This window comes from Leguminivora glycinivorella, chromosome 14 (assembly GCF_023078275.1).
Source record: "Leguminivora glycinivorella isolate SPB_JAAS2020 chromosome 14, LegGlyc_1.1, whole genome shotgun sequence".
In the NCBI taxonomy this organism is placed as follows: domain Eukaryota; kingdom Metazoa; phylum Arthropoda; class Insecta; order Lepidoptera; family Tortricidae; genus Leguminivora; species Leguminivora glycinivorella.
In genome coordinates this window covers 12,683,403-12,705,829 of record NC_062984.1, presented here as the reverse complement: position 1 = coordinate 12,705,829, position 22,427 = coordinate 12,683,403, and the positions used below count along the sequence as shown (strand labels likewise).

The 22,427-nt window shown below is 37.7% G+C and overlaps 3 protein-coding genes across 3 annotated transcripts; 2 read left to right on the top strand and 1 right to left on the bottom strand.

Moving 5' to 3' along the window:
• Positions 1 to 376: 376 nt before the first annotated feature.
• LOC125233670 (protein abnormal spindle) lies at positions 377 to 16,288 on the bottom strand. Its single transcript, XM_048139743.1, has 8 exons — positions 15,820 to 16,288; positions 15,531 to 15,728; positions 11,406 to 11,603; positions 4,697 to 10,294; positions 4,063 to 4,258; positions 3,298 to 3,479; positions 1,875 to 1,994; positions 377 to 769 (listed from the first exon to the last, which is right to left on the bottom strand). Exons 1-8 carry the CDS (start codon positions 15,829 to 15,831, stop codon positions 497 to 499), a joined length of 6,777 nt encoding a protein of 2,258 aa, XP_047995700.1. The 5' UTR covers positions 15,832 to 16,288; the 3' UTR covers positions 377 to 496.
• Positions 16,289 to 16,405: 117 nt separating this feature from the next.
• On the top strand, positions 16,406 to 20,725 carry LOC125233673 (60S ribosomal protein L29). The gene is made up of 4 exons (XM_048139749.1): positions 16,406 to 16,489; positions 16,612 to 16,666; positions 16,832 to 16,896; positions 20,569 to 20,725. Exons 2-4 carry the CDS (start codon positions 16,630 to 16,632, stop codon positions 20,686 to 20,688), a joined length of 222 nt encoding a protein of 73 aa, XP_047995706.1. The 5' UTR covers positions 16,406 to 16,489; positions 16,612 to 16,629; the 3' UTR covers positions 20,689 to 20,725.
• A 522-nt stretch (positions 20,726 to 21,247) lies between these two features.
• On the top strand, positions 21,248 to 22,347 carry LOC125233217 (gem-associated protein 6-like). Its single transcript, XM_048139127.1, has 2 exons — positions 21,248 to 21,497; positions 21,654 to 22,347. The coding sequence occupies exons 1-2, from the start codon at positions 21,340 to 21,342 to the stop codon at positions 21,997 to 21,999; spliced, it is 504 nt and encodes a 167-aa protein (XP_047995084.1). The 5' UTR covers positions 21,248 to 21,339; the 3' UTR covers positions 22,000 to 22,347.
• The last annotated feature ends 80 nt before the right edge of the window (positions 22,348 to 22,427 follow it).

Here is a 22,427-nt window from a genome sequence, read left to right as displayed (position 1 = left end):
ATCATCAAACATAATTAATTAATAAAACAGTCAGCATCGTAAAAATGTCATAATATTGTTTTCACCACACCAACGGGTAAAGGCTTACTTTGCTATTCGAAAACAGATAGCAAAATTGCATTTTATCCACAAGAGTGCAAAGTATTTTCATACAAATTTTAACTTGATGTCTTGAGCTAGCTGATAGAATTTACTTATAAATGATGATTTTTAATTATAAATATTGAATAAATCGATGGATTTCATTTAGTTTGATGTTTTGTAGTCAGTATTTTGTTCGTGTTGGTGTGGTGAAAAATTTTGTGTTTCACTCGGTGGCAAAGTTTGTTTAACCTTCGTGCCTTGAAACCCTCGCAAAGCTCAAGATTCCACTTTTTGAACCACTCGCTACGCTCGCGGTTCAATATTGGAATCTTTCGCTTGCTCGGATATCAACATTGGCACGTGCGGTTAAACAACCACTTTGCCCCCTTGTAAAACAAATAACTATTAAAAATTAAAGCTTATATGTACGGAAGAGGCAATGTATGGCTTGTTGGGTGTCGACGAAGTACCGATGGTGGTCAACCCTTGCGATGCCATAGTCAGGCTCGAGCGCCGGCAGGAGGGTGGTGTTGTGGGAGAAACTCGCGGAAGGGTTAAACTTGGCCGGTGTGATGGGCTTGTGCTTGATGGCGTTGCTGGCCATGCGCCTAACCCGTTCCACGTTGCGTTTGATTGACTCCATCATTTTGTGATTCTCTGGTGTGTGCAGGTACTCTGTGAGATCCTGGGAATGAAAATGTTACATTTAAGTTCAAAACATATAATAAAAGCAGAAGTAAGCTTTACGTCTATGCAATAAGAGTGAAAAGATGTCGTCGGGCTCGGCTCAAATTGCCAACGCGTTGATGTTTTTTCCACCCTTATTGTACAGACTTTTTAAGTAGGTATAGTCAACCAATTGGAATCCTAGGCCTCTCTTCACCCATGTCAAAATGACAAGCAGTAAGAGATTGATGTCATGTCGAAATTTCAAAGGGCCATATATGTACCATCGGCCACACTGTTAGCTGTACATTTGAAATCCTTATTACAAGGGCATAAAGTCTACCGATGGTTAGTTAACAGTGTTGTTGTTAGTACTGAAAAACGTAGTGCAATGTACGTGCGAAGAGGAAATTTGTAAGTCGTGTAAACACTTAAAACTTTAATTTGTCGCCATTCATTTTGAACTTCCTCTTTTCCGCACTTTTATCGTTGTACCAGGGGCGGCTTACTCCACGATTCTATCGCCGCGCTATAAGTACATCCTGGCGGCCGCGAGTTCGCGGCCTACTCAGGGGTGGCTCGCGTTTTCACGGAATGCACGTTCGCACTTTCTATTGTTACTTTACGTCGCGAGTTTTTTAAGGTTCATGCGCGATGTCCGCGTGTCGAATGGCTAATAATACTTAGTTAAATAGACATCATGAATAAAATAAATACCATAGGACATTCTTACACGGATCTACTACTGATTAAGTCCCACGGAAAAGTTCAATAAGGCTTGTAATGTTGGAACTTGAACAAAAATATATAAATCCAGTATATATACCTAGAAAGTACCCAAGACTTAAATATAATAGTATAACATTTTATGTGAGTATTAATTCGTTTTAATCCATAGGTAACCCTATCGCCGGACGCCGCGCACGTGCGGCTCGTTTCTTTGAAAGAATTTTGTAGGTATTTAAAAAGGCGGCATTTCGTGAACATCAAAGCAGTGGGCCTTCTGTACTTGTACTATTATATATTCTGTGGTTGTACTCATAAATTTACCATTGCGTTACACACCACAGAAAAAAAAACAATTTATGTTTAACATAACAAGGTTTACTAAAGTGTAATCTTACCTCTCTTACGCCGTCGTATTTGGAGAAGAGCCACAGATAAGTGGACAGGATGAGGAACAGCTGCACCTCGCTGGTGCTGAAGCGCCACATGTACTTCAGGAGAGGAGGTATGTGTTCACGCTGAAATTAAATTATTCCTTACTGAACGTCTTATAATCCTATAAAATGAAATCTAATGCTGAAAGACAGAGTCAATTGCAGATCACACATGGACTGGAGAGGAGAGTTATCAAAAAACCATGTGAATTACTTTGCTTGTGAGAAAGTCAGAGCAAATGATGAGAATATAATAAGGAGACTGGATTATGGGACTTTTGTTTAAAACTGTTAACGTACAAGTCCAAATAAACAGTCATAGAAATCTAAGTAGTGCCAGGGGCGGCTTACTCCACGATTCTATCGCCGCGCTATAAGTACATCCTGGCGGCCGCGAGTTCGCGGCCTACTCAGGGGTGGCGCGCGTTTTCACGGAATGCACGTTCGCACTTTCTATTGTTACTTTACGTCGCGAGTTTTTTCAAGGTTCATGCGCGATGTCCGCGTGTCGAATGGCTAATAATACTTAGTTAAATAGACATCATGAATAAAATAAATACCATAGGACATTCTTAGAACACGGATCTACTACTGATTAAGTCCCACGGAAAAGTTCAATAAGGCTTGTAATGTTGGAACTTGAACAAAAATATATAAATCCAGTATATATACCTAGAAAGTACCCAAGACTTAAATATAATAGTATAACATTTTATGTGAGTATTTATTCGTTTTAATCCATAGGTAACCCTATCGCCGGACGCCGCGCACGTGCGGCTCGTTTCTTTGAAAGAATTTTGTAGGTATTTAAAAAGGCGGCATTTCGTGAACATCAAAGCAGTGGGCCTTCTGTACTTGTACTATTATATATTCTGTGGTAGTGCACTGACACGAAATAAAGCACCACATAATTGGAAGAAGAATATGGACAGTAGTTATGTCTAAACATAACTTCTATTTAATAAGTAAAGAGAAAGATATAAAGTAAATGAATTGACCGTGACTCGGTATTTCATAGTAATTCTATATTTAGCAAATCGTTTTGACAGTTCTTAAAAAGAAGCTGATTTGACTAGTAGGAAATTAGCCTATTGTTATCGGTTACCGCGTATATCTTGGGTCATACCGCGTGAGATTGGCCAGTACCAGTACGGAGGCTGCCGATTTGAGCACCTCGACACTGGAGAGGGAGCGATTCATAACCAAAATGTAATTGTAGGTACAGTCAAGTGTAAAAATATGGGTGCGTACAACTTATCAAAAATATGTCCCATAGCACTTTATGTCGGCGGAATAAGGTCTCGGTACATATTTTTGAGCGGATAAAATGTATACGTATTTTTGCACTTGACTGTACATGAAAATAATAAAGAGAATAAAGTATTACCGCGTAGATCTTGGGTCCAGTAACGCGATACCGCGTAAGGTTGGCCAGTACGGAGGCTGCCGATTTGAGCACCTCCACACTGGAGATGGAGCGGTTCATGACAGACATGTAGTTGTACACGCAGCTGACCACCTTCGGGGCCGTCTCGTTGTACATCATCGGGAACACCTCCGTTAGAAGTTCTGTGGAATGGAACAGGTTTATAAGTCACTAGCTTTTGCCCGCGGCTTCGCTCGCGTTAGAAAGAGACAAAAATAGCTTATGTCACTCTCCAACCTTTCAACTATCTCCACTTAAAACATTACGCCAATTCGTCACTCCGTTTTGCTTTCCCACTTATTATAATATTAGTATGGATGACAAAAAATGCTATCAAATGAGCTGAACAGCCTCCGTCTTGTAAAAAAAATATTGATGATTATTACTCGTATCCTGAGCGTTTTTCACATTCATTGTAACAGAAAAAAAAACTCCTGTTTAGGAAATCCACGTTTGCACGGGACAACGGTAGACATTATTCTACCGTTGTCCCGTGCAAACGTGAATTTTAAGCTAAAGTGGAGTTAGTTTAAGTTGTTAAATATAGTGGGCAGCTCGTCATTCATCAAAAGAAAACGTACAGTGCAGTTGTGTGAGACGCGGGCGTTAACGTGCCTCTCGCACACACACGGCGACTAGTCTAGCGAACTCAAAACTCAAGATTTGAAGCTCCCACTGCGTTAGCACTGTCTATTAAATTTATCTTCATTGGTAAAACCAACTGACCTAGAGAGCGGAAGGCGATGATGACGGACTCCATGTCGGAGAAGTTGTTGAGCACCTCCATGGCCTGATCGTAGCGTTCTTCAAGCGTGTCCTGCGTGGAGCGCAGCGCGCCCTCGCGCCAGCGCCGGCGCAGCGCCGCCGCGCGCGGGTTGTGCAGCGCGGAGCGCGAGCGCACCTGGTGGCCTCGGAATACCGCCTGGGGAAACATACAGTAGGAATTAGCATGTATCAACTATTTACAGTACACACGAGGGCTGTGTGATTCAAACTCCTAAGTTTAGCAATCGTATCGTCGCTTCAGTCAACCTCGTATCACAGATTTAGTAAGACTCAACTTATGTACATTAAAAGTTAGTAAGGTAAAGTCACACAGTCATCGAATATGACCGTTTAAAGTTTCATGCAAAGTACCTACTGATTTGCACAATAGTGCGGTTAAATTAAATAATATATTAAGCAAGAGTGAGTCAAAGAAGGGAAAATAATATTTGAAATTATAATAAAGAATTTGCAAAAAGCAGCTCTTAACCCGTCGTATGCGCTTGTCAAAATATTGTGCAGATCTGCTCTTATTGTTCCTAAGAATACGAAAGGTTAATAAAGTATTTATGCAATATACATATTAAAGGCTCACCTGTATTTTACATGCTGCCCAGTGTTGCCTCTGTTCCTCTCGAATTCTGAGCAAGTTTTCTCTCTTGAAGGCCACTTCTTTCCTAACTAAGTATCCCCTGATTACTGCTTGCAACTTGGTGATAAAGATCCTCTTCTGGACAAACTCAGAACGCATCTGTCTTGTCAGAAGCTTTCCTCGCCACAGTTTTTGAATGTAAGTTACATGTTTTCTATAGTTTAGATAACGAGACTGTACCAAATATCGTCTAAAATTGCTTTGAATGCATATGGCTGCCGCTTCTCTACGTTGCTTGAGAAGACGTTGCAAATGGTCTAAGTAGCGCTTTCGTACAATAACGCGTTTAGCGAGAGCCTGTAACTTGATGATAATCGACCTGATACGAAGATATTGCTCCCTCGTGTTTCTCGCGTGTCTGTAGGATTTGTAAAACCTCTGGATTATCACAGCGGAGTTCTTTAATACCAACCATTTCTTGCGGGCAGAGTACATTCGGAATGTAGATTGTATTTTTGTGGCACTTTGTCTGATTCTCATAAACTCTTGTCTAACGCTTCGGGCCGCTAAATTGGCTCTGAATCTTCTTTGCACTGTAATAACAACTTGTTTCAAATGCAAATACTGAGATCGGACTTCCCTAGTTTCTCTAACGCTTCTGTAATGTCTTTGTAACAGAATGGCAGCAGCCTTTTGTGTTTCGTATGCCAATCTTTGTTTTCTGCCTGCAATGTAAGCTTTGAAGTACCTCTGAATGGTAACACACGCGGACAGGGTCCTTTTGAATTCGGCTTTCTCTCGCAACATCAGGCAACGGGATCTGTATCTCCTCTGTACGCATATAGCAGCGGATTTAGTCTCTAAATAGCAGGCCCTGCATGTCCTCATGGCAAGTAGTGCCCTATATTTCTGCTGTATTAAAATAACTGCTTGTCTTAATCGTAAATACTGATTTCTTTGTCCTCTTCCTTCTAAACGCGCCCTGTAGAATCTTTGAATACAAATGGTAGCTTTCAATATCGACACATATCTTTGTTTCTCATACTTCATTGCTACTTGTGCTCTATACCTTGTTTGTAAAACTTGTGCAGCGGATTTTAATGTCAAATATGCTGTTCGCTGATTTCTCATGGCAATTAAAGCTCTGTATTTCTGTTGCACCAGAATGACTGATTTTCTAAGATTTTCATAAGCACTTTGTACCTTCCTCTTAGCCAGAAGACTTCTGTACCGTCTCTGCAAGCAGATAACATTCTTTTTCAAAGTACAGTATTGTTGTCTCGTTATAACAGTCTGTTTGTATCTTCTGTAGAACTCTTGAATCACAGTAGCTGCTTGTTTCGTACGAAGATAGTCTTCTCTTAGCTTTTTAGTTTCCAAGTGTCCCCTGTAAAATCTTTGGATGGTTACAGTTGACGCCTTAAGCCTGATGAACTGTTCCCTTACAGTTTTCATTTCTACGTAAGATCTATAGTAATTCTGAATGCAAATAGTTGCAGTTTTTATTCTAAGATATTCTATTCTCTGTTTTTTGCTTAAGATAAAGGCTCTATAAATTCTCTGAATTGTAACGCAGGCCTGTTTCGACTGCTGATACTGTTGTTGTATCTCTTTGCCTTTTCTGCAATTTCTAAACCAATTTTGCAATGTAATCGCTGCCATCTTCTCTTTCTGGAATTGGTTTCTCTGTTGCCTCCCAACAACTAGAGCTCGGTACCGATTCTGTATTATTATACTGGCTGCTTTCAGTTTTAAGAATTCCGACTTTTCTATTTTCATCTGCAACCTTGCTCTGTATTTTCGCTGAATCAAAGTGGTTGCGGCGTACAGTTTTTGATAGCATGTTTTGCATTTTCTCATCTCCAGCAAGGCTCGGTAGTACCTTTGTATGCATATCGCAGAAGTCTTTAGTCTCAAGAAGGTAGTCCTCTCCTCTCTCATCAAGAGTAGACTCCTATAATGTCTTTGTAATACTATAGCGGCAGACTTCGTCTTCAAATAAGCGTTTCTTTCGGCCTTTCCAAGTACATATGCTCGGAAATGCCTCTGTATCGTAATTGCTGACTGACGCTGAGATATGTAAACATGCCTAGTTTCCTTCATAATGAGATACGACCTGAAGCGTTGCTGTAAAGTACATGCAGCCTTTTTGATATTTTTGAATTGAGACCTTTCTTTTTTCATTATCTGGTGTGCCCTGATTCTTCTTTGTAAAGTAACCATCAAAGACACCTGCCTCGTAAACTCTCGGCGGACCTGTCGGCCCCTGTACATGGCTTGTGCTTTTATTACGGCGTTCTTCAGTCGCAAATATTGCTCACGCTCTTGCCTCATTTGAGTCATCGCTTTATAGTATCTCTCGATAGTATGAACTGCAAACTTCAGCTTCTGGTAGACCCTGTACTGTCTTATCATTCTATACTGTTTTTGTATAACAATGGCACAATGCCTTTGCAGCGCCAGTTTCTTCATTTCCTCTTTCATCAGTAATTTGCTCTTATATCTTTGTTGGATGAGTATTACAGTCTTTCTCATTTGCAAATATTGTTTTCGGGCAAGATGGCGACGCACCAAGCTCTGTGTGATGATGATATTCTTTAAAGTTTTCTGATACTTTGTGACGCACGACCAGCGTCTAAAGTTGCGCTGGATTTCAATGGCAGATTTCGTTCGCAACTCCTCCCTTTCCGATCTTAATTTCTGGAGGATATCTTTAGCTTCGTTGATCATCTTGATACCTCTGTACCATTCTTCGATTCTCAACACGCTGGTCTTGAGTTTGAGCAGGCGAGTGCGGCAGAGCCAGCGCCGGCAGTATTTCTGGATGATGACGGTGGAGTACGTGTACAGCTGCATTTGTTTCTCCACGAGGCGGTTGTACTGGATCCGCTGCCACCAGCACTGGATGGCGCGCGCCGCGGTGTCCAGCCGCTGCCGCTCGCGTTCCTCCGCCATCCTCTTCTCCACGATCACCTTGTACTTCTTCTTCCACCAGGTTTGGATCACGTTGGCGGCGGTCTCGAACAGCGGGGCGCGGAACACGTGTATCAGCTGCCACAGGAGCGACATAGTTTTCTCCCTGTGCCCGCCGGCGATGTCGGTTGCGGTGATCTCACCGACGATCACAAAATTCGCGTCTTTAAGCGCTGTTAGCGCCACTTGGACGTTGTGTATTTTCTGCAGTCTGGAAATAGCGGGCGTTCTCAGTTGGTTCAATAGGCCATTCTTCATCAGGATTATTTCCATGACCTTGGTCAAGCGCACGCCATCTCTGATGTCGACCGCTATGTTGTGGACGGCGTATAAGTATTCGTCCAGGTACGTTTGCTTGTGGCACACCACGTAGCCGAGCGGCCGCAGGTGCTTGGTGATGTCGCCGATGCCGGCGATCAATTCGCGCGTAAATCTTATCACGATTTCTCTGCTCTCTTTGCATATAGCGTTGCGGCGGAACAGGCAAGGATCGTGGGATATCAGCTTCCTCTGCTTGGCTTGATCCAAGAAGTAAACCAACATGAAAAACTTCTTCAGAGTAAACTTCTTGATGGCTTCCATATAAGCTGGCAGCAGCATGTTCGGCGCCGAAGCTTTAGAATGCTTATTTTTGAGGAATGGGTTCTTGAACATCCTTTGAATGATGAAGGTTGTCAGACCATCAATGTCACTGTTGGATTTCAGAGGCAAGACTAGGCAGTAGAGAGCTTCGAGACCGATACGTAGCCACAGAGGATTGTAGCACAGTAGAAGTTCCATTATAGCTTTCTGTAAACCCACATCCAGGTGAAGATTGCGGTCGGTCCTGATCACTATAAGCTTTTTCTCTATTTGAGCAGTAAGTTTTTGGAAAACTTGACATATTTCAGGACTCAGCAGTAAAGCTTTTGCGGCCCTTCTAAGACTATCCAGTCTATGGCTATTGTGGTAAGCGCTCGAGACTTGCTCTTTGGTTGGTGCGAGCGGCACTTCCTTGTTCCTGTTCTCGATCCACGCTTTACCTACATCGATCTTCTGCTCCACGTTGCAGTCGAGATCGGCGGGCGGAGTCAATATATAATTCAGCCATCTTTTAAACTCTTTTTCGAACTTGGCCACCGCTTCCTCGTCGTAGAAGTAAGTTGACGATAAGAAGGGGTCCACTGTAAGAGACTGGGAATATACATTCCCGACGACGTTTAGTGATATGTTTTGATTAATACTTTTGTCAAAGGTTGTGTTCGCGGGCTTGCTTATAGAGGAGCGTGAGATAGACGGCCGACCAGTTTTAGTTCGTCTTTCTGGTTGCGAAACTGGCACTTTCCAAAGCGTCGGGTCAGCTCTCACATCTTTCTTGGACCAAGAACTTTGTCTGACTGAAGATATCGAGCTTCTATCGCGTGTGGCGTTGAATGTTCTGTCCACCGTAAAAGTGGTCATTTGTTTATCAGTTTTGTCAAGAATTTGGGTGTCTGAATAATGATTTTGACTCTCTTCAGGAATTGATTGAAGAGGCGGGGTGATCGAGCGCGGCGGTGACTGTGGTTTTGTATAAGGTTCACTTCTCCATACGTTAGTTTCGAACTTCCTAGGCTCATTTCTCCACACGTTACTTTCTATCTTTTGTGGATAAGACGGTGGTTTCTCCCATTGCTTTCGTTGGTTATACTCCCTGAATAACGATTGTCTGCATTTCGAGGGGTTTTGATCCTTCATATAGAACACAGGGTAATCTACCGCCGCGTTGGGAGATTCTTTAGTGTACGTATCGGAGCTCAGTTTATCAAAGTCCTCGATGTCGTGGGTATCATTATTCATTTTAGGGATAAACTTCCTCTCAGTGGAAAATCTTTGAGGACAGAAAGAGAGATCGCTGATTCTAGAAAACTCCGTGTTTATAGAAAAGTTTGGGCTGTGCAGTTCTTTTGGAGATGAAGTGTTTGGGATTTTTTTATCTGTGGCAGTGGCGGTTTCTAGATAATGGTTCGGGCGCTGATGCTGGTTTGCAGACAGCCATTTATTGGCCGGTTGAGACGACGTTACGAACATTATAGAGTGAGGGCCAGCGTTTTCATCGTTCTCTTTGTTGTCCAAGCTGTCTTCCTCGCAATCAGAGTTCATGCTGATTATAATTTTAGGCCCTTGCTCTAACCTCTCACTCTTTTTGAGGGTTTTTAGAGGTGTGAAGGAAAGTTTGTCGAAAATATCGCCACCGGGGCTCAACTGTCTGTTGACAGGTTTCAGTACATTGCTCGGCACCGGCGCTTCTTTCGTGACGTTCATATAACCGGAAGCGTCATAGGTTTGCTGCATCATTTCCTTTTTCATGTTTGAAAATATTTCAGACGTATTGAAATGGATATCGACACTGTTGAAAGAATCGAATGGGCATCGTCCGAGTTGCGAGTCCGCAGTGTAATCATGAATTCCTGATATGTTTTCTTTGTTGTAGGTTTTAAGTTTTTTGTATTGACTCGGCTGGACCACTTGTGCTGCTCGTTTCACAGCGTGGACGATGGCCTCAGGCTTCCTTTTATGAATTGTTACTGGAGATTTCTTTAATGGTTTTTTCTCTTTTTTCCCAGGAGAAACTCTGAAACTCTTGGGCTTGTTTTTGCCTTTGATATTCTGAAACGAAATAATATTACGATATAGGTATTGTATGTAGCGCACAGTGGAGAACACTTAGGAGTAGGCAAGCGAATCTTGGGAAAGGCAGGGATAACGCAAGTTACGCAAGTAGATGAAGGTATTTAAGTGATTTATTTAGGTAATCATGTGATTTATTTTAATATCTAGGTATATCAATGCTTTGGATTACACCAACCCACGTACGTAGAATTTAGCAAAATGTAAGTATGTTACGATAAAGTATAAAATAGTAGGTAACTCAACCTTATGAACGCTTCAGATTGAATACTAATAATCTTATACTTTTAAACGAGCAATTCTTGTATATTTATTTATTTATTTATTTATATATATATTTATTTACACTGACGATCTCGGAAACCGCTCTAACGATTTCGCAGAAATTTGTTATGTGGGGGTTTTTGGGGGTGAAAAATCGGTCTTACTTATCCTTAGGTCCCGGAAAACGCGAATTTTCGAGTTTTCATGCGTTTTTCTTCGCGCGCCATCTCGTGTGCAGTAGTTGTACTATTAAGACAGAATTCTTTCGGTCGATGTAAGTACTATTTATTGCAAACACTAGATGGCGACACAGGTCAAGGCTAAAACGAATAGAACATACACTATTTGAGTTTTTGTGGCGAAATGCGCGCCATCTCGTGTGGAGTAGTTGTGTTGTTAAGGCTGAGAATTCTTTCGCTCGATGTAGGTACTATTCATTTTTGAACTAGATGGCGACACATGTCAAGGATACGAAACAGATTCGCTCGTTGCCCAGATATTGTATCTACAAAAAGTAATGACAGCAATCGCCTAGTGCGATAGGCCGCTTAGGGCTCCCAAGACATGGCAAAGCAATATTCCAGCTCAAGCCAGTTTCTAGTAAAATAGTAATATACCTAATCTAACTAGCTTTTGCCCGCGGCTTCGCTCGCGTTTAAAGAGGCAAAATGTAGCCTATGTCACTTTCCATCCCTTCAACTATCTCCACTTAAAAAATGACGTCAATTCGTCGCTCCTTTTTGCTGTGAAAGACGGACAAACAAACAGACACACACACTTTCTCATTTATAATATTAGTAGGTATGGATTTGTCCTAAATACTTACCATAGCAGACTTCAAAACCACAATAACTTCATATCGGCCTCTCTTCTCATTGGTGAACTGTATGGTCTCTCGGAGCGCGGTAGGCTGCGTGGGGCTCCATGACATGGTGAGGCAGTAGCATGTCTCGGGCTCCAGTTCCAGCCAGTCGCCAGGCAGGTGGATCTGTAGCCCTTGCGGCAGGCTGCGGGCGAGGGTTACCTAGGAACAAAATATAGGAATTTGTGTTACACTCAAAAAATCAATAAAGAATTACAAGTAGTTTTTCTTCTTAACCCATTCAGTGCTAATCACGAATCACGACACGTTGTTATTCTGTCTTTATGACGCATTTTCGCTACATACTTACATGGAAGTATGGAAGTCCATGTTATCGGCTACGACCGACACGACCATAGCTCACTGGTGAATGTGTAACCCTTTGAATACCAGTGAAGTTTGAAGGAATATGCCATTATGTATGAAATGAGATCGCGGTTATTTAAGGTAAATTCAATCGTGCCCTACGTTCGGTCGTTATGTACCACAAAGGACATCATCCTCCTTACGTTATCCCGGCATTTGCCACGGCACATGGGAGCCTGGGGTCCGCTGTGACAACTAATCCCAAGATTTGGCGTAGGCACTAGTTTTACGAAAGCGACTGCCATCTAAACTTCCAACCTAAAGGGAATGGATAAGCCTTATTGGAATAAGTCCGCTTTCCTGACGAGGTTAGGGTCAATCCGCGGCAAGAGAAACATGAGTCACGATTTTATGCATGTTCATTTATTCACAATGCATGTTCAAGAGATAATCTATCTCTAAATAAGTGTTACTTTCCCGATATATTATGCATAGATCCTTTCATTTGCAGCTGTAGTTGTAAATAAACACTCAAGTCGTGACTCACGTTACTTGTACGTGGATTCACCCAGTAGATTGATAAACAATCCCCTCCCGTGAGTTACGAAGTCGGGTAAAAAATGTAAAAATTATGAATTGTTTACTTTGTTTCTACGTAAAAAAATTGTCATAACATAATTGTGAAGTTTGCAGTCTTTGTGTGTAAAAAGATTACTCTAAGAAACATAATTGAGGTCAGATATCTATAATACTTAATAGGAAGTAAGGGCCTGCATGCTATGATACCTACTTGCAAGACAATGCTTCATGTGCAATATGGTCCTTTTCCCTGAATATCCAACAGAAATTCAATAAAAAATGGGCTTTATTGCAAATGGCAAGTAAAGACGCTTTTGTTTGGAAAAACTACATATTTATGTTCATTATTTATTCCATTTAATCTAGAAGGATAATACATTGAAAATAAAATACATATAATATTATTGCTTTATTTATTATGGGTATTCCCTATCAGCCTATTGTTAGTTTCCTGAAAGTTTTGTTTATGTATCATATTTATTAGGTACCTAAGACCTAATTAGGTAATATATGGTGATTATAGTTATTTGTTTTACAAGGGGGCAAAGTTGTTGTTTAACCGCACGTCACGTGCCGATATCGAAACCCGAGCAAGCGAAAGATTTCAATATTGAACCGCGAGCGTAGCGAGTGGTTCAAAAAGTTGAATCTTGAGCGTTGAGAGGGTTTCAAGGCACGAAGGTTAAACAAACTTTGCCGCCGAGTGAAACACATAATTTTTCATCACACCAATACGAACAAAATACTGACTATAGAACATCAAACTAAATCAAATCTATCAATTCATCCAATATTCTTGATTCAAAATCATCATTTAAGTCTAGGTAATTTATACAAGCCAGCTCAAGATATCAAATTAAAATTTGTATGAAATTACTTTGCACTCTTGTGGATAAAATGCAATTTTGCTGTTTACGGATAGCAAAATAAGCCTTTACCAGTTGGTGTGGTAACGTAAAATTACTTTGTCAAACTTGTGACTGCTATCTCACGCAAAATTCACTCACATGTTAAGGACAACAAAGTTAACTTTTCCATGAAAAAACATGCCACATACATTATTAGTATTGAACAAGTAGTCACATATATAGAACAAACTGAATCATACAGTATTAGTTATAAAAAGACGTAACTGCATTGAGTATAAAGCACAGGATTATTGTGCTCTGCCTTATATTCCATTTTTTCATTAGTGAGAAGAGGTAAGTGACCCTATTTTTGTAATTATAATATAAAAAGTGCCCCTATTATTAAACGCAGTGAGTTAATTCTGAATAATATTTTTTTACTTTCAAATTTATTATAATCTTAACATTGCTGACATTTCTGCTTGTTAGAAAAATAATATTTGATATGAATATTCAACTAAACAATTATTAATATAATAACTCAACTTTCAAACGAAAAAAAAAAACAAAATATAAATCGGTTCATCCGTTCGGGAGCTACGATGCCACAGACAGACACACGCACAGACAGACAGACACGTCAAACTTATAACACCCCATCGTTTTTGCGTCGGGGGTTAAAAAAGGACATAGTAGGTACATAGTGTTGTGTCCTGCCAGTGAGTAAGATTTAAAATATGCTTTATTACTTACTTAATTGTTTACAAAAGGTTCTAATGAGATTGTTTTTGTAATGTTCAATTGCAAATGAATTTGCATGTGATTTTCATTAAAGTAATGAGTTCTTAGAGTTAAGGTCAGTTGGTCAACAAAACATAAATGCATGAGAAAAATCCCGTTGCTTTTATTATATTCATTAATCCATACTAATATTATAAATGGGAAAGTGTGTGTGTCTGTTTGTTTGTCCGTCTTACAAGGCAAAACGGAGCGACAAATTGACGTGATTTTTTAAGTGGAGGTAGTTGAAGGGACATAGAGTGACATAGGCTACTTTTTGTCTCTTTCTAACGCCAGCGAAGCCGCAGGCAAAAGCTAGTACAGTCAAGTGCAAAAATACGTATCGATTTTATCCGCTCAAAAATATGTACCGAGACCTTATTCCGCCGACATAAAGTGCTATGGGACATATTTTTGATAAGTTGTATGCACCCATATTTTTACACTTGACTGTACTACATAAAGCAGGGGTTCCCAATCTTTTTTCTCATAGACCACTTTCAAAAGTTATTTCTACCATATTCCCTTATGAATTGTGAACCCCCATGTTTTGTCACGCCAATGAAGACCCCCATTGAGTCTCTCGGGGGTCTACCTGGACAACCTTGGAAACCCCTGACATAAAGTAATATCAAAGCACGAGAATAGGCTAGTTTCCTACTAGTCAAACCAGCTTCTTTTTAAGAACTGTCAAAACGGTTTTCTAATATGGAATTCCTATGAAATACTGAGGAGTGACGTCACGGTCAATTCATTTACTTTATATCTTTCTCTTTGACTTATTAAATATAAATTTTGTTTAAATATAACTACTGTCCATATTTTTCTTCTAATTATGTGGTGCTTTATTTCGTGCACTGCATAAAATATTTTATTTTAAGTATGGGAAACTAGCCTATTATGATATAGGTGACACATGAAACATGTGCCATTACATTAGTTATGAAGTAAATATGTTCATTTCAAATATTTTTTTACTGTTATATGCAGCATTACATGTGCTGAATATGAATTCAATACTGCATCAGAATGTAGGGAAAATAACATAACTTTGTAAATGCATATTATTAATTCTGTAACTGCATGCATTGAATGCTGCATCTCACATAAAATAACCTTCCCTCCTCTATCCCATTCTATTTTTATGGTGTTGATATAATATAATAATATTTGTTTTACTCTCATCTAAAGTAAATATTAGTTTTAATTAATAGTTCATGAATGAACAAATGAGGACACTAAGTTTACTTTTGGCATTGTCAAGTAAAACTTGTTCAGACGTTCAGATATGCACAGTGGCACTGGGCAAGTTAATTCAACAAAAGAAATTAGAATACATATCAACATAATGTGTAATTTCATATAATAAAATACCACAGCTATCCCTAGGAATTGAGTAAGTAGTTTATTTCCAGCAACTTGGTATTAAAATATTGTATTATATAAATTTGTATTATTTAAATATTAAACAATACTTAACCATAATTTTTGTTTTTCTTTCTTAATCTAATTGCATTATTAATATACATGCAAAAACTTTTAAATAGGTAAAAATAAAATTGTGACTAAAATATACCTGTTGGGGATGTTTCATAGGGTTCAATACTTCCAAATTTCGCTCACATGATGTCCCGATGAGAACATTATCAAAAACCACTTGAGGAGGCCTAGAAAACGGAGCCAAGATCAACCTAGGGCATTCTTCTTCAGGAGTCTCTTTACGAACATTTTCCGTACGCCGCGCCCTCCTAATATGTTCTGGCGTGTTATCGATCTAAAATAACATACATAAATTACGTTAATTCACAGAAAACATCATTTAAAAAGCAGACCTCTGTGCCACAAACAAATATTTTAACTCTTACTTCAAAATACATGTTGTCAACGTAGGTTTACAATCCTAATAACTTATATTCCACTACTATAGTAAGAACTATACATTTTAATCACTACGAATTATATCTAAACAGCAATAGAAATTATTAAAAAATGAGAAACAATGAAATCGTAACGTCCGCCCGATCTTCAGTTTGATATTTTGAATTTTAACTGTCAAGCAAATAGTCAGTGTAAATCTTTTTTCATATGGTAACACTAAATGTACTACGCACTGCGATGCTGATGATTACAGTTTGTATAGTATGGCAATACTCGATAAAACAATACTCACTATTTACATTTCGACGTAAGATTCCAAAGAGTAGTATAATATATATGTAAAATTCTCTCTGTTCAGGTTTTGAATTTTGGGAAAAAAACACAAGGAAAATCAATACTATACTTATACTTTTACACAGTGATCGCGTCAGTAGGACAAACCTGCCTTCCTTACCTTTCTTTTTTAATTGGGTATGTTTTAGTATATTTAGCCATTAATGTCGAACAGATATAATCACAGTGCGTTTATTAAATCAAATCGGCAAAAATCCTTGCATTCACAAAATAAAACAAAACACGTTTTGTCTCTTCCTCTAGCTACCTTGACATTGACAGAACTTTGACATTTTCTTTCAATACATACTTCTCGGGCTGTAGGTCTGTATTCGTGTTAATTCCAAGAATATCTAATAAATCGTGAAGTGTATTTAGTGTTTGCACTTTAAATATTGTATAGGCATCCAGTGCTATTGTGTTTATCCAAGAATTTATTGTTACAGTTCCGTGAATACTGAAAAATGGCGAAGTCAAAGAACCACACAAATCATAACCAAAGTAAGTAAACAACACGATTATATGTATAAAATAGCTAAAATATATTGATGGGTTTCGTTTTAATTGTTTGTATTTAGAAGGATCTGGCCATTGTATTACAGATCCTATGGTTTTCATTCATATTAATTTAAAACATCATTTAACGTTTGTTTTGCCTCCTTTCAGACCGCAAGGCCCACAGGAATGGGATCAAGAAGCCTAAGAAGTTCAGGCACGAATCTACCCTTGGTGTAAGTAATGAAATTCTTAAATTTTACTGTTTCCATTTTACATTAGATCATTAAAAGATACTATGCCATGTATGAATCTTTACTTAGGCCTTCAACTTATATGAGAACTGTATGACGACATTGGAGTTGGTTTGAGACCATCTGTATCGGCCCTTAAATTATGTAATTTCTAAGACTACAATTGATTCAATATTGATGCATGGTTATGTTATAAACAGTGATTGGAACGTGTGTGTGTGGATTGAGTGAGCACCTTCCGAAAATAAAAAAAAATATGCTGATCATTTAGTAAAAGTTCTAAAACAATTGTAAAACGAATCTCTGAATTTGTAAAAAGATACAGCCATTAACATGTGCTCACTCAGTTCTCACAAACTACCAACGAAAACAGTGAATATATTCATTTAACATATAATATTTATATACTAACATTTAGTAAAAAATAGGCCAACCTACCTCTATAAATATTAGATCACCTAGTGACGTATTAAATTTTTTACAAATAGTTTCTTATGCTCACTCAATCCACACACTTTTGAAAAGCCGAATTTTGATGAAAAACATAAGATTTAGACCGCTATTATATGTGTATAGTTTAGTAAAAGTGAAATGGGAATTTGTAAAATACAAAACGAACCACTAACGTGTCAGGTTTTTTTATAATAAATTTTTGTAAGTGCTCACTCAGTCCACACGTTTTGAGAAAGTTAAAAATGTAAATATCTTACGATTTGTAGCACCTAAGACACTCGAAAGTACTTCAACATTTAGTAAAAATTTTTACTAAATATCCACCATCTAATATTTTATATTCGTTGCCTGGTTTTAAAGATATTCAGACATAACTTTTCTCATACAAATGTATCAAGTAGGGTGACCACACTATGTCGGCTCCTGATTTTCCCCACCTTCCCATTGTCATATTGAGATTGGGGAGTTTCGTTCGTTCAATTTTGATTATAGTTTATATTAAACTAATACCATATTAATTCTCCATCTGCAAACTGTTTTTAGGTTATGTTCTTGGCCTAGTGATGATGTGTATTGTGTAATTTTTATCGACGTCAGGATAATATAACCATATCGACATGCATGCATTAAAAAGGACATGAATGATAATTGGTAAGAAACAAAGAATATAATACTTCACTAGTAAGAAACCAGAACCTGGAAATCTAATCGCGCTAACAGATGAGCGTACCGGATTTGTAAGTGGGAGCGAGAAATAGTTATTCTTTTCTCACTCCCACTTACAAATCCGGTAAACTATTATCATAATTGAACGAAACTCCCCAATCTCAATATGACAATGGGAAGGTGGGGAAAATCAGGAGCCGACATAGTGTGGTCACCCTACTTGATACATTTGTATGAGAAAAGTTATGTCTGAATATCTTTAAAACCAGACAACGAATATAAAATATTAGATGGTGGATATTTAGTAAAAATTTTTTCCCCTCACTAGCTCGGAAACACGTGTTTTGTCCTTCAATATCAGCGGGGAAAAACGCATTTTATCCACTAGTGGGTAAAGTAATTTGACCTTGAATAAAGTCAAATTTACTGCTTTAAAATTACTATAAGTAGGTGAAACTAGTAATAAAGATGATTTACCACCTGTGGAACTACTGGAAGCAGTGATAAACGCATTTTTTGCGTTATAGTTTCCTCGCTACAGTGAGGGGAAAAGTTTTGTGTTACACTCGGGTGCAAATGTATTTTACTTCTCGTGTGTTAAAAAACTCGCAAGTTCAGGATTCTATTCTCGAACCACTCGCTTCGCTCGTGGTTCAACTATAGAATCCCTTCACTTGCTCGTTTTTCAATTCCACACTCGGCGTTATAATACAACTTTGCCCCCTTGTATAACAAATAACTATTACTAAATGTTGAAGTACTTTCGAGTGTCTTAGGTGCTACAAATCGTAAGATATTTACATTTTTAACTTTCTCAAAACGTGAGGACTGAGTGAGCACTTACAAAAGTTTATTATAAAAAAACCTGACACGTTAGTGGTTCGTTTTGTATTTTACAAATTCCCATTTCACTTTTACTAAACTATACACATATAATAGCAGTCTAAATCTTATGTTTTTCATCAAAATTCGGCTTTTCAAAAGTGTGTGGATTGAGTGAGCATAAGAAACTATTTGTAAAAAATTTAATACGTCACTAGGTGATCTAATATTTATAGAGGTAGGTTGGCCTATTTTTTACTAAATGTTAGTATATAAATATTATATGTTAAATGAATATATTCACTGTTTTCGTTGGTAGTTTGTGAGAACTGAGTGAGCACATGTTAATGGCTGTATCTTTTGATTTATCTTTTTACAAATTCAGAGATTCGTTTTACAATTGTTTTAGAACTTTTACTAAATGATCAGTATATTTTTTTTTATTTTCGGAAGGTGCTCACTCAATCCACACACACACGATTGGAACTATAGGAGCAAAACTTTAACAATACCTTAGAGCTGATATGAATTTAAAATAAAAACCAAGATTATTATTTTCAGATCAGTGTTAAATTTGATTCTATACCTCTATCCAAGATTTATAATACATTACTACAAGGATATTAATATTTTCATGGCTGTAAGTACTCTAAAATGTCCACTTAGCAAGTTTTGTTAAAATTTTGCTCCCATAGTTCCGATCACTGGTTGTAAATTTAATGATGTAATTATCTAGTTAATGGTGTGTTTACATATTTATTTATGGTTTTATTACACACCAAATAAGCATTTAAATTTTCCTTTATTTGTGTATAATGGCCAATTGCATACTATAAACACAATAGAATTATTTTCCTTATTTATTGAAGCTTACTCATATTGGTAATTCTGTTTATTTAGTTACTATAATTTTGTGGTTGGCTTTAACAGAACAACAACCACAAACAGGAAATATAAAATAACTTATAAAATATCTTGTAAATCTATTGTTATTAGTAATTAAGTAAATATCAGAGAACATTATTACACAAATGTATATTATACAAATATGTAAGTAGTCTCAGCACCCAACATCAACAGTTTTAAGAAAAAATTAGACAAATATAATAATATGAGATAAACCTAGAAAAAGATACCAGGATACAGGCCATATCAGTTGTTTTTTCAACTGCCTGCCTGAATTATATAAAGAATATAATATTATATATATATTTATACACATAAAAACACTTAGGAAGGAACATCTTCAATCATCACCAGATATCTGACAGTTGGGCGTCATTTGTGTAACGTTTTCAGAATAATGCACCTTAGGCTGATATTCCATTATCATGGAAAAATGATCATTGGCAACATGCCATCCTTTTTCTTCACATTGGAGAAAAAGGGACGCATACAGACTTATGATCATAATTATATATGATAGTGTATTTTCAGCCTTATGTTGTTAGAACTGATGCTAAGATCACTGATCATCACGCAAATAAATACTGTTACCACACTAGGATTCAATCGCAAGACCTTAAGCTTGTTTTGGTGCAAGTTTTATTTTACACTAAACTTATTGAATAAACAAATACTGAGATCTTGTGGGGTGGGATTAAATTTGATAATACAAAATAATTTAATTCAAACCAAAGTTTAGGTAAAAAAAACTAATGTAGTTTGTCTTTGAATAAACTATATGCTGACCTACAAAATTTCTTATTCCAGATGGACACCAAATTCCTGAGGAACCAGAGGTTCTGCCTGAAGGGCAACCTGAAGCCCGCCAAGCAGATCGCGAGGGCGGCCGAGAAGAAGGCCACGAGGGAAGCCAAGGCCAAGAAATGAACATTTAGCTTATAAGATAATAAACGCCTAAAAAAGTTATGTTGTTTGATTTTTCATTTACATCATCTTTCTAGTGTAAAAACACTAAATTATATTCTTTGTAGTAAAGTAGCTGACACGGCCACTTGGTGGGAGTGAGAAAAAAATAACTCTCGCTAATCTGGCTCCCACTTACAGGAGGATAATAATTGGATGATCTTGGTGCGGTACGGTGCTCGTAGGGTCATGTGCTAGCACCCTTGGTTAGCGCTATAACCCTTAAATGCATTACCTTGACAAAGATTTATTCGAATTTGAATTTTGACCTGTCAATAGAGTCAAAAATGCATGATGCATATATACATCACTATGTATTTAAGGGATAAAGGAAACGAGACGACACCACAATGTTGACAAATTTTTACTCGTTTCTTTTTTCGGTAAGTCCCTAACACACTAGCGAAAAAGAATATCTTTTTCATTTATGGGTTGACCTTGGTCCGGGTCGGTAATGTGTTAGAGTTATTATGGTATGCTTGGTCCTTAAAAAAAAAATTGTATGACAGTGACAAGTCAAAACATTGTTAATTTCGCCGGCTAACGATTTGTTTTGCTAAAATTTCAATTTAAATAGATTAAAATACCTCTTGATGTAATAGTTGGTCAATAAAAATGAATGAAGATCAGCAGAATTCAGTACCAAACTTCGATTCAATAAAAGACGTTCCAGAAAAGTTACTTTCATACGTCGATAAGTTTGTCAAAGTCCAGGTTATAAAGAACAGGTGTTTTATGGGCTTTCTACATTCTATTGACCCTATTAGTCTCAGGTAATTATATAGCAGGTATAAATATGAAATTTATATAAGTATTATTGCTTGTGTAATTGAAATTTCGGATTAAATTTAAGAAATATTAGTGGTCAGTGCTACCGTCGTTTATGCTCTAAAAAGTTGTAATCTGAATAAAGGTTATATTTCTTTCAGTGTCATTCTGTTAGTACCACATGAAGGAAGTTACCGAACCACTGTTATACCTGGGCATGCCATAGAAGATATGCAAGAGGAAACACCAAGTGACAATATCAAGCTACCTACTAGGAAATCTGTAACAGTTCCAACAGAATCTGACACGCCTCAGAGAAAAGCTCAGCTAATAGCCTGGTTTAAAAAGAATCTGTTATCTATAACAGAAACGGGAGATAATTTGACTATAGGAAATGTTAGTGTGCTCCCGCCATACAGTGCAAAAGATATTTGTGCTGAAAATCCAGTGGTTTTTATGCAGATTAGGAAACTTGTGGAATCTATGCCTCCTAACTTTCAAGCTTAAAATGTAATAGTTTGAAGATATTGGTATAAATATTTGTATAGTTTGATATTTTGAAGTACTATAGGATAGGTCCTAATTTTTTTCAGTCCGGAGTGCAGTTGTAACTTAAAATGTTAATTTTGGTCCTACATAGGCATGTTTCAGTCTTTATTGTTTTACAGCATGGGACTGGATTCTTTATAATGTCAAGTTTTTAAATCCTAAGTGGTCCACTATACTGTAGTTATAGTTTAATACAAATGCAAGACCTCTAGAGTTACATGCCTTCATAGGCTGCAGTGACTGCTTTTCAGTGGTTGTTGTTGTTAAGTTAATTAATCATAATGAATTATGTATGCTTGTGTGGGTGTGTGTGTAAATGAATAAACAAATGAATTTGATACCTTGACACATTTCTAAAACAAATATGCATTTCATATCTTGATTTG